This window comes from Pieris rapae, chromosome 9, assembly GCF_905147795.1.
Source record: "Pieris rapae chromosome 9, ilPieRapa1.1, whole genome shotgun sequence".
NCBI lineage: Eukaryota > Metazoa > Arthropoda > Insecta > Lepidoptera > Pieridae > Pieris > Pieris rapae.
In genome coordinates this window covers 1,946,311-1,958,679 of record NC_059517.1, presented here as the reverse complement: position 1 = coordinate 1,958,679, position 12,369 = coordinate 1,946,311, and the positions used below count along the sequence as shown (strand labels likewise).

Genomic DNA, 12,369 nt, shown 5'->3' with positions numbered 1-12,369 from the left:
AGCCACGGTGTACTGTCCCTTTAATAAAACGCCTCAGAAAACGTTGAATTCAATCAACATTTTTGAAGGTAACTGTCGTCTGACTAAGCATATAATAATGATAATGTCTGGTTGAATATATTTTCGATACAATAGTAAAGTTCGTGATAAGGTTCTTACTATTCGATTACGTTAACCATTCAACATTACGTTTTGTTCGTACTATAGTGACAGTGCGAGTCGTTTAGTCTTCGATAAGATATTGAACTAGTACACTATTTTCGTCTTTATTCTTTCCTAGTCCAGATTCATATGGTTGTTTATATTTTTGATTTTAATCACACTAATGGTCTTCTGCGTCTATGTCAATGTATATGTTCAATGCATCAAAACTTTATCAACGGGGTAAAAGAATTTGATTCCCAGTTCCGAGTACTCCTATAGAGCTCAACATATAAATACTTTCAAATGTTAATGTTCAAACTGGCTGGATATAAATAATTTAAAAATATATATTTGTAATTCGAACGTTTTGTAGAAACTGCTAAGTCGCCACTTTCTACGGCGTACACATTTTGAAGATTTATCATAGCCCTCTGTTTTCAGTCCCGGTAATTAGATTAACACCCCAAGCGAAAATTCAATTTCTCATGAAATATATAATAATATTTTACGTCATCTTGTATAACACATTTATAATTGATTTGTGAATGGGGTCTTTTCAGTTTGATAATTGTTCTTCTCTTTAGATGTTTTCGTATGAAGCAGTCTAAATACTATATTTTAAGTATACTAGTAGTAATACAGTAATCTACCCCTATAATGCGGACGCGCTATAGAGAATTAAAATAATTAGATCGAAAAATTTATTACTACACAATAGAAAGGTACACAAAACTAATTTTGGACTTGACAAAACATTATAAATTTCACGTGACAAATTTCCACGTTATACCATACCGCGTTTTATGGGGCGGAAATCGCGTTATACGAAAGCGCGTTATAGCTGGAATACTGTACTAGTTCAATCAAATTCTGTTACACATGAACACATGTTAGTTAAGTCGGATTTTTCTATGCACGAACGAAATTCCTAGATACAATATTTACTGTTCGTGGCATTATAAGAACCTACTTAATGTTATTAATACGACCGTCATTAGAACACCTCACAAAATGAAAAGGCAAAACTAATTTTAAATAAATGAGTAAGAAATTAACTTGTGGTGTTGAATGCTCTTCAGTACTAGTCAGCGAGATATGGATACGTCAATTAACAAAAAAGTCAATAAATAAATTTATCACAAATAATTCTGCTAGAATAGCTTCAATGTTTTATAATTCCCAAAAAGTGTCTTAGGAGTTGACCGTTTGCAGAATCCACGGTACGAATTTGGATATCCTTGTGCAAACGCCAGGTAGATTCGCTTCGCCACATCCAATTCCCCAACTGATGATACCAGCTAAGAAGTATCTATTGTCCTTCCCTTTCACCTGAAAATGATAGGTTATTAAATAATACGCAATGTTGGCTTTAGAGTGTGACTCTTATAATCTATCGTACGTTCGATCCCGCATCGAGGGATCGCGAGTGAGATGTTTAGGCCCGTTCGGGGCATATGCCCCCTTCGGGTGATGTATATGCTCGCGCCCTGCTGACACAGGGCGGTACGGGGGCGAACAATATAGCCCTTGATAGACGCGGTCTCTACTCGCTGCGCGCAGCTGATGGGATTGGCTCGAACGGGGAAGGAAAACATTATGAGGAAACTGGCTTGCCTTAAACCGAAAAAGTCAACGACGCGTGTCTGGCACTGGAGGCTGATTACCTACTTGCCTAGTCTGTAGCATTTTTTATTTTTAGATTACTACCAGCTACAGCAATCTATATTACAAAAGATAACACTTATACAAAATACAAAGCCAACACAGATTATATTGTTGAACAAAATATATGTTAGAGAAAACATAAGCATTAAACAAATGACAAATTAATATTAAAAAATAAATTGCTGCTAAATGTTTTGATTATTAATTAAATAATTATTAAATGCATAAACACACAAAGCTTCACAGTGTTTTATAATTTTCTTTTAAATACGACCCAATCTTTACTTTGCATATACATATAAGGAAAAGTCCTTTGGTGCTCAGCCGGGTTTCAAACACACAAACTTAGGGTTGAATTTTCTCTATCAGTCTATTTAAAATTGCTAACAAAATTTAAAAGATTTGCATGTAGTTATTAAATAACTCTATTATTAATTAAACTACATGAAAATGTTGCTCTCCTATGAACGCAAAACACAATGCTTGACAAGATCGATCGCCTGTAGAATGTCTGCATACGTTCGTATATTTCTTATTTTTTGTATTGCATTTCATGAATCCGTCATATAATAATATAATAATAATTATTATTATCAGCTTTTTTTTTTTTTTTTGTATTGTTTTAGATAAAGGTCGGTTGTTCTAAGATTTGGTTTTGCCCATCTTGCACTTTACTTATCAAATTTCTTTTTTTAGTTCTTTTCCTTACTAGGGCTGCCTGGGAGAGATTGCTTGTTAGCGATAAGGCCGCTAAATGCATCCCTTATTTTGTGACATATGTTTTCTATAAATATAACGAAGGTATAAATAAAGCTTTTATTATTCCCTTTAGATTGAAGTTTCGTGTGCTTTGCAGAAATCGTGGTCACGTGAGACTCTCCTAACCACAACATATTTAATTATAATTTCCTTTGAATTTTGCATAGAAGTAATTTAGTACTTAACATATTATGATCCAAAATATACTGAATATTTTCTTTCAAGGAAATGTACATAAATAGAGCACTCACGTTGTAAAACGAATAAATATTGTATTTCAAGGAATTTAATATTCACATAATTTTGATTTAACTCTCTATAAGCGATTTTTATAATAATAATATTTGTTATTCATGTAACTAAACATAACAATTAAATATAAATTAATTACATTTTCTTAACCTAGTAAATTTTGATAAAAGGATAGTTAAAAGAAATTTTAAAAAGTTAGGTCTCCTGAACCTTAAATGCTGGCCGTATTTCTTCACTGTATTGTGATACTTATTCGCTAATCGAGGAAAGCACCAACTATGGGGTCACCGGTATTATCTACAAGGCGCCAATAAATAATAATATTAATTATATATTTTTTTAAGATTCTTGAAACATTTTCGCCAGTGTGGAAAAATTATACCAGTATTTACCTGAAGGGGTCCTCCAGAATCCCCCTGGCATGAGTCATGTCCCCCTGTCTCATGGCCGGCACAGAGGAATATATCAGGAATGAACTCATGCCTGCCCGCGCGCAGGAACATTGACTTGCAACGCTCGTTCGATACTATTGGTACTTGAACCTGTAATCATGTTAAAATATAATGATCTGAGTTTGAAATGAACGGCTAAATATATATGTAACGTAGCATCTAAAGGCCAGTACCGCACTTGCGACCATTCTGGCAATGTGATTGACAATTGACAGTGGCGGTATCATGACAGAGATGGACCCAGTTGGAAAAGGCATATGCCCTATACGTGGACCTTGAAAAGTTTTTTTCAGTATTTTGACGTGATAACGTATACGTAATCGATAAGCGCCGGCGACACACACGAACACACACGAACATAACTAATTGTCTCGTTACTATTAAATTATTATTACATATTTTCTTTATGTGATGTATCTGTTTTCCTAAAGCAAAAACTAAAAAAGTAACTTTTTAATTTATTCGAAATTATGCCGAATAAGCTTCTTTTAACTCACCTCTTGTAATATAGATGGTAGCACCCCGCCTTCTGATAATCTCCCCCACCCGGTGACAGTAGCAGTTTCTCCCACCAGCAAATCATCAGACGCCGGCAAGCAAATGGGCGAAATGTGAGGTGCGAACTGAACAGGTGCATCCAGCTTCACCAGAGCCAGGTCATACTCATAAGTGAAGAAATTGTATTTGGGGTGAACTGCTTTACGTGCCACACCCCTTTCTACGTAAGGATATTGTTCGGAAACCGACGAAAAGTCGAACTCTCCCACGCGGATTCGAATAGCTGATGTGAGGAGGCTGGAAAAATAGTTTTATAAATAGAAAAAGCATCTGTTAAGTAGATAAGTTCGTTTTCCGGCAGTGCACCCATGGACTTTATTTCTATGTACGCATTATACATACGCTTAAACGGTGAAGGAAAGCAACGGAAGAGTACCGGCTTGCACAGGGCACAGGAGCACAGGAGGCTGATCATCCATTTTCCATCCAAATGAGGCCTAGACCTAAAAAGGTTGTAACACCATTGCTTTTTTATAGCAATTGTCGATGGAAATAAGTAGTAAATAGGACATTTAAGCAAAAAAAATTTTTTAGACAAATATTTTCCATGTAATGTAATATGATTAAATTTAGTAAGGTTTAGCTGACTTTGGTGTGCGTGGTTAAAACACATTAAAACATACTTCAATAAGATGTCCTAAAACAGTTAGTAGAAAACTTTTGTTTCTATTTTAAATGATATTTGTTAATTCATCGCCCCCCAAATTTATTATTTTATTAAGTACTGTTAACCAACTGGATAGCCTTGTTAATATTATTAATTGAGAAAGTTTACAGCTAAATTATGTAATAAATGTAAACAACTTAGTATATCAATGAAAATCTTCATTATAAACAATATTCAGCAGGTGGATTAATAACATATATATTTCCACCTTAAAGTCATACATTCCGACCCCAGCACAACAATACTTTGAAAAACCACGTCACAAAAACAGTCCACAGAAACGATAATTGTTAACACAGTTTGATTACTTACCATACTTTGATTACTTATCATTGATGTTATATTAAAATACTTTAATTTTTAAATATCTAAAGTCCAGACTCACTCATCCACGCAGTGTCCGGCCGTTGCTATCCATCCTTCGTTAATGATGGCGCCACCACACCGATGGGTTGAAGAAAAGCCGAAAAATGAGTTCCGTCTAACTGAGACTTGCCACGGCCAGCGCCCAAAGGTGGAGTCTTTTCCACCCATTATACGAGAGTCTGGACGAGGCCACATCGATGTTACGCCGCATTCTGAAATTTATTAGTCAAAATTATTAACAACCTTTTGCAAACTAATCAACAATAATCGTTACATTTCAAGCAATTTATTTAGGTAATGATGACTGAAAATGAATAACACTACCTATAAAAACCAATTTTCCAAACGAAAATTTATCTAGACAAGTGCTTCTGAACCGTTTATGTGACCTTTTTAGCCTATCTAAATTGTTAAAAGTTGTGTTTTAAATATTATGTATTAATGTAGAGTTGTTCTCTTAAGAAGCTTAAATGATAGCCGAAGAAATTACTAGGAAGTTGTTAACGAAAAATAAATAACTGAAATATATCTATATGAGATAAGAATAATTCATTTATTATTTATATTATTATGCTCGCAGCTATCTTTTGTGCAATTCGGGTAAAAAAACTACCTACATATAAACTGAAATAAAATATGTAAATGCGATAACTATTAAAGGTATAAAACTCTAATTTACATGAATTTCTATGTAATGTCTAACTCATATCCTGAATAATTATTTGGTATTGGACATTTTTGTAAATATTTTTATGTAAACAAAATTTGGGATGTGTTTTGTAATGAGGCGTGTGAATCATAGTATTTCACTGCATTTTAACTATTGCTATGTTATATATTATATGTTATTTTCATCGTGCAGTTCATGTCCATGCGACATTCGCGCTACGGATATTGAGAGAACTACATCGAACTTGAAAACAAAAACTTCGGGATCTGTATCGTCGTCGCTATTCTAAGGTATATATAATATATAATATAGCAGGTTGTGCTCTCAGAAGCAATGGATGACGTTAATGTGTGAAAGGTTAGCTAACGCAATAGGAATTTGCACAAGCAACTAATAATTTCATTTTATAAAAAACAGATGGCGTTGTATTAATTAAACTTCGTTATATTACAATATAAGCCATGCAACAGACGATCTCTTCCAGGCAACCCTAGTAGGGAAAACTAAAAAAAAGGAATATTAAGAGTAAAGTGCAAGAATTGCATAACCAAATCAACAAAAATAAGTAAGCCTCAATAGTAATTTTGCCAGTTTATTATTCGTTCTTGAGAAACGAGAGTGATGCTCTTCCTCCGATCTTAGGACACGATTTTTGACCAACCTAAAGACCTCAGTGCCCTGAAGGCCGCATTAGTTAAAATCTAAAAGTTGAATACAGATTTAGTAAAAATAACTTCGTGGAGTATATTGTGATTGACCCGCAGATTGTAGATGTCGCTGTTTCATGACTAAGAGTTAAAGGATGCGGTTACCGGAGTATCATGAGAAATTGATAAAAAGTAATACGAACCAACACTTGTAGTAGCAGCAGTAGTCTGTATAGATGGTGCGGTAGTATCTTCAGTTTTGTTGATCATATTCAGCATCGGATCTTTCGGTTTCTGGTAATTCTTGTGAGGTTTACTCGTTGTGGTTGTGAATTTCTTGGTCGGCTTCGGCTTTCCCGGTTTCTCCCAGTTAGGCCGTGGTTTCGTTATGAAGCCGGGTTCTGTGGTCGCTTGCCAGTGCATTGTATTTACGTTGTTCGGTCTGGACATGTGGACTGAAAATATTCAATTGGAAATTAATATTTATTACTCATGATAGTAAATGTCTAAATGAAGAATTAAAACTAAACGAATGCATAGCTGTCTTCTTTACAATCTTATTTTAACTAACACATAATGTATAATAACATCTGTATCTGTATTTATCAAAAATTATCAATGTAAACCTCATATATAATAGATTTTAAGTAAATGGCTCTTTTAGTTTTATTTCTAGTTTGTCGAATAAATTTAATATTTGAGTAATTAAAGTCATTCATAAAGAGTAAAAAGTAAACGGCACCAGCCTCTCACTAAGATGGTCCATACTTTCAGCATATAAACACGTAAAATGCAATATTGTGACGAGGAAAATAAAACTTATTTTAATTATTATTGCTAACATAATGATTTTAAAATTCCGAATCCGTTTGCAATATTGGCATCTACCGTTAATGAAATGAACTTATAGTAACTCACCTGCTGGAATACTGTTGTCTAGATTTTGATCAGACACTGCCATCGGTCGAGCTCCAGGTATTAAACTAAGACTAGAAGATATTTTATTGTGGGGACTAGCTTCCACATCATTGTTCGGCCTATTTACATTTTGGTACTTATTTACACTGTTATATGTTATTTTATTAACTATATCACTATTTTGTTCGCTAATTGATTCTAGGTTGCCGACTGGCAAATTAATGTCTGGAGGTCTATAGCTGTGTGGCGCGCCATCTATAGGTTTGGTCATGAATGAAGGGCGCTGTGTTTGTGTTGTGGGTCTTGGCGTTGTCTGCGTTGTATCCGTAGGTGGTGCTGTATACGGCCGCTCCGTTATTGTTACTGGGTTTTGGGTTTCTGGAAGTCAATATTCTTTTATGTAATGTAGTAATTGTATAGTAATTTATTATATTATATTGATAGAAAAATGTTAATAATAATTTTAACTGTAACCAAATAAAAATAAAGGCGAATTTAACGACCATAGATAAGTAGTTCCATTACTGTGGTCACACCTTCGAATCACAGACAAAATATGTATCCCTATATGCATCTTTAACACAGTATGAACCCAGGACTTATATCGCTAATAGTTTTGAATGTATCGTGAGAGGCAGTACCTTCTAAAATAATAGGTTTGTCTGGTAGCCTGCAGCAGGACCCGAACATAAATCCGTCCACACATACACCTGCATGTCTCCCCCCAACTCGATTGCACTCTTGCACCCACATGCAAGCACCTCGCGCCCCGCCAGCTGTGCATGACTTGCGTGTCATTTGATAACCTGAAAAAAATCCGATATTAATTAAAGGTTTCAAATTTTACACATATTAATGTGACTATCGCTATAAGAGGACTCCTGGGTTCCTGTAGGCATTATAATATTCCGTGATATATATCGTCTATGCTCTATATGCCTGTATTAATTAAATTATATAAAGTTAGTGCAAATAGTTTGTAAAGAATATAGAAATGGTGTCATCTAGGAGTGAGTAGCCAAAGTAAAAATATTTAAAATCGTGCCACCTAGCGGCGCGTAGCGAAACCTAAGAATTAAAATAATAGATGTCGTTAGTAGTATGATTGATGAAGTACATCGTATTTATCGCTTCAATCGCAGATTCACTAGAGAACAGTGAGATGACTAAAACCTCACCATATTCTATAGCTAGAAGACCGACAGTAGCTCTAAGAAGAAGATGATTAGATGCTTTCAATGGGAAGCCACTCCCCGTGACACCACAGAACAAATTCGCTCATAGCTTTAGGTTTGATTGCAGAAAAAATACTTAAGTCTTCTGGCTTCAGAATTATATGTTTACCCTTTTATTTGTATTTTTAAATATTGATTATTATTCAATATTAGATCGTAATTTACTTTCAAGTGACAAGTAAAGCAACTAATAATAGTTCATAAGAACCTTGTAACATTTTCACCAATGGCTAATCTGGTCATTTCAATAATTTTAACGAAGTTAAATTTCTATGACTACTAAAATATTAAACAAAGTATTTACATGAACTTCCTTAGAATATTATGATTTTTATTTTCGCAGGTCCCGACCACCTGCATAAGCTCAATTGATATTTTCTCATAAGTATTAGAAAACAATGAGCAATCAATGAGACATTTCTGTGTTTGTAGGCTTTTCAAGAAACCGTTGCGTTTGTATTGTCTTAAGCTGACAGGTATCTGGAGATTTCAGATCAATCAAACTAATTGGCTTTATATGTAACATGAACATTGTCGTATGATTGTGACCTGACAGTTAAATGTTAATATACATGAATAGTTTCGTTGTTGCCAACAATTATCTGGCTTGACTGCTAAAATAACTACGTAAAAAATCCATTTACATTTCAGAATAAGTACCATACGTTATTTTGAAGATTCGTAAGTACGAAGCCGGAAATCTAGATAGCTCTTTCATTACATACACTATGACAAGCCCCTACGTATTTAAAAATGCCACCGGTGCGGCCGACACATACCTACATATAATAATCATCAGCAGTAATTCTACGATGCACTAATATATATAACATAAATATTTCTATGAAATTATGATAACCATTGTAATCCTATCCATTCCAAATGAGGTTACCATTGACCGGAAACGGAAAAGAACACATAGGGCATGTTTGCTCGAATAATACATATATAATAGTACTATCGCGATGTCCAAACAATCAATATATACAGGAGTGGGTGAGGTAAAAACCATTTGCTTTTGAAAAAATTATTTATTAGAATTCTATTTGTCACGTATAGAATTTTACATGTTTATTAGATTTCTTAAAATCCTAAATAATAAAAATAATGATATGGTATCTACCATATCATATAATTACTTTTATTTGTATATTCACTGTTTTACACGATAAATCAACAGAAACTGAGCATTGTACATGCATGTTACAAGTACTTTTATTACAAACATTTAAATAAAGAGTAAACCACAGCTAATATTTAACTCAAAAAACCAATATCTATTATACTTGTGAAATGGCACATAAACACAATCATTTCTAATATTGAAATACTTTTTATATATTAGGGATACTTTTTAAAATTTTATTCATAATGGATTATAATTTCACTCAAAAATAAATGACAATCTATCAATCAGTTCCTTTGGTAGATATGGTGATAATAAAACAGAATTTTTAAAATCCCGTTCGAAGCCGTTGGTTGCAAAAATATTTCTTAAATTTTCTCCTTTACTAAGCCTATAACGTCTTCCTGACTTTCCAGGCACGTTCTTTATAGCATATTATTGTTCATATATCAAGGGACGGGACGGGTCAAGTTCCGTTTTCAGTAAGAAATTATTTCCACCAGCAATAAATTGTACAGAATATGTTGAGTTAATGGTTATCGTTCATCTTTGTTGAGAGTTTATGAACGTTTCGCTATTTAACTATTGTCTTATATATAAAACGGTTTAATACATTTGTAGACTACAAATGTATTTTGTTGATTGACTCAAAAAGGCGGTGCCCTGACACACGACCTGGATTGAGATTCGGAGATATCAGTTAGGTTAATAATTTATTTTTTCTACGTTGTAACAACCCTAAAAACATACAGTGTACCTTAAGTATATATATATCATAAAGAGTACTCTGCTATTTCGCTTAAAACTTGAGTAAAGATTAGAAACCAGTTGTTCATTAAAATTGATCAGATCAACACGCAAGACTGCTTTCTTAATAAAATCTAAATTGCATTTATAAGTAATCAATGTTATTATCGTTAAAACGAAAACTATCTATTATTTATTATACGCCTAATTAGGGGTTCATTTTCAGAAAATTATCCTTCTGAAATTTGAATATCTCTGTGATTATTAATTTTATAGAGTTTTTTATATGGTGTCATTAGCATGTAGCATGCGTCAAGTCAGGTTAAAAAATTATAATCAACAATATTTAATGAGAAACAAAAATGTACTTTAGCAAAAACAGTGCATGGTTATAGTTTCTATAAAGGAGGAACTTCAAGTTCATTACTCGCCAACTGATCCGTTTTAATTTTGAAAAGAAATTCCAAATGAATATAAAATTCAAATCCTTTATCCACCGCGATAGCAGTTCGATGCGAAATTAAAACGTCTTTGAGAGAATTCACGATTGAACTTCCGATGAGTTCTCGTTACGTCAACATTTTAGATTAACGATTTTCTTATACCTTCCTCATAGAAACGATATGGAATATTGCTTTGTATGTCTGTATAATTTTTCGAGCGTGCTGGTGCGGTTTATCAGGTGCTGTTAAGGTGCTTGTAATATGATGATATTCTCAGATATTCTCTAGGAGGTCTTACAAATATAAAAAATTATAATTCCTATAAATCAGATCCACTTTGACTTAAAGTATACACTTCTTTGTCTTCTCTTCTCTCTCCTTCTTAAATACATACGAAGTAGAACTATTGTATGTAATGAACCAAGGAACTTTTTATATTAAAACTTCAATCTTTACCTGGTTTACAGAAACTAAATTACTAATTCTTGATTAACATTATGTATCACACCTCAAAAAATAAATCATTTATTATTTTTACTTTATTAAAATATTTAGAAACAGAACATTGTTCTCAATTTTTCTTAACAATTATATGTGAGATAGCTGGTGTGATTATCTCTCTAGGGTAGGTAACGGTCAGAGGCATATTAACGCCCAGATGCCAGATGGCAATCTTTCGTTGTTAACAATAAAGATTCTCCAAATCCCAGACGCCCTTACGTTCTCAGAAATTCCCAAGTCAAAAGGAATCGTGCTTTAAACAGAACTAAGGAGCGTATAACAATTTGAAAGGCTCGCTTACCCTCCGCACCGTCTGGACCACCAGACATAGAATCAATACGTTCTTACGACCAGTTAACTTTCATTGATTGATTTTCATCCAGTTGTTAACTCCAATATAATAATAATATTAATCATTTATTCATTCACATCTTATTGACATACATTTAATAAAAATAGATAAAAATAATTATTTTACTAGTTTAAGATGCAGCCTCTACCCGGGAGAATGCGTGTAACTTTTACCACCCTATTTTATTTTGTGCCATCGTCATCCATTTTTTTCAGCTACCCTTTCAGTCCCGACAGTCCATCGCTCTATTGGTCTGCGCTTTTTCCTCTTTCCTTTTGAACCCAGTACATTCGGTTACTATTTTAGACAAACTTTTTATATAAGGTAAAATTTATAATAATATAGATATAGTGTATATATTATTTTCTTCTTCATTAAACATAATCTGACATTAACAAAAATAAACTAAATGTAAATATCATGGTATATATATTTTTAAAAACTTTATATTTTATTAATATAATGGTGTAATTAGCGTATTAAATTAACATATCCCAACTGTTTATCTAAGCATTAAGTACGATGTTAATCACCTAATTCTCACATTCGAAGATATCACATAAATACTGGTTCCATAACGGACGGAACTTTCAAATTTTTTAACTAAACGTCCTTATACGACTTAAGTTCCCGTGTGAAGTCTAATAAATTATCACTAACAGTAAATTAACTGTGTATAAATCTAGTGCAGTGTGACTCTCATCCTGGATGTTGTAGGTTCGATCCCTGGCTATGCGAACATAGATTTTCATTCTATGTAACATTTGCTTGAACGATGAAGGAAAAGATCGTGAAGAAACCGGCTTGCTTTAGATCCAAAAATTCGACGGCGTATGTTAGGCATAGGAGGCTGGTCACTACTTGCTT

General features: G+C 33.4%; 1 protein-coding gene across 2 annotated transcripts in view; it reads right to left on the bottom strand.

Moving 5' to 3' along the window:
• Positions 1-304: 304 nt before the first annotated feature.
• LOC111001954 (serine proteinase stubble) overlaps positions 305-12,369 on the bottom strand; it is an 85,580-nt gene continuing 73,515 nt past the window's right edge. For both annotated transcript variants that reach the window (XM_022272035.2, XM_022272036.2), the window contains exons 4-10: positions 7,740-7,904; positions 7,099-7,476; positions 6,384-6,635; positions 4,883-5,075; positions 3,770-4,067; positions 3,213-3,362; positions 305-1,473 (exon numbers count right to left, since the gene is read on the bottom strand). In XM_022272035.2, the coding sequence (XP_022127727.2) occupies positions 1,336-1,473; positions 3,213-3,362; positions 3,770-4,067; positions 4,883-5,075; positions 6,384-6,635; positions 7,099-7,476; positions 7,740-7,904 (1,574 nt within the window). In that variant the 3' untranslated portion in view covers positions 305-1,335. The remainder of the gene's footprint in view (positions 1,474-3,212; positions 3,363-3,769; positions 4,068-4,882; positions 5,076-6,383; positions 6,636-7,098; positions 7,477-7,739; positions 7,905-12,369) is intronic.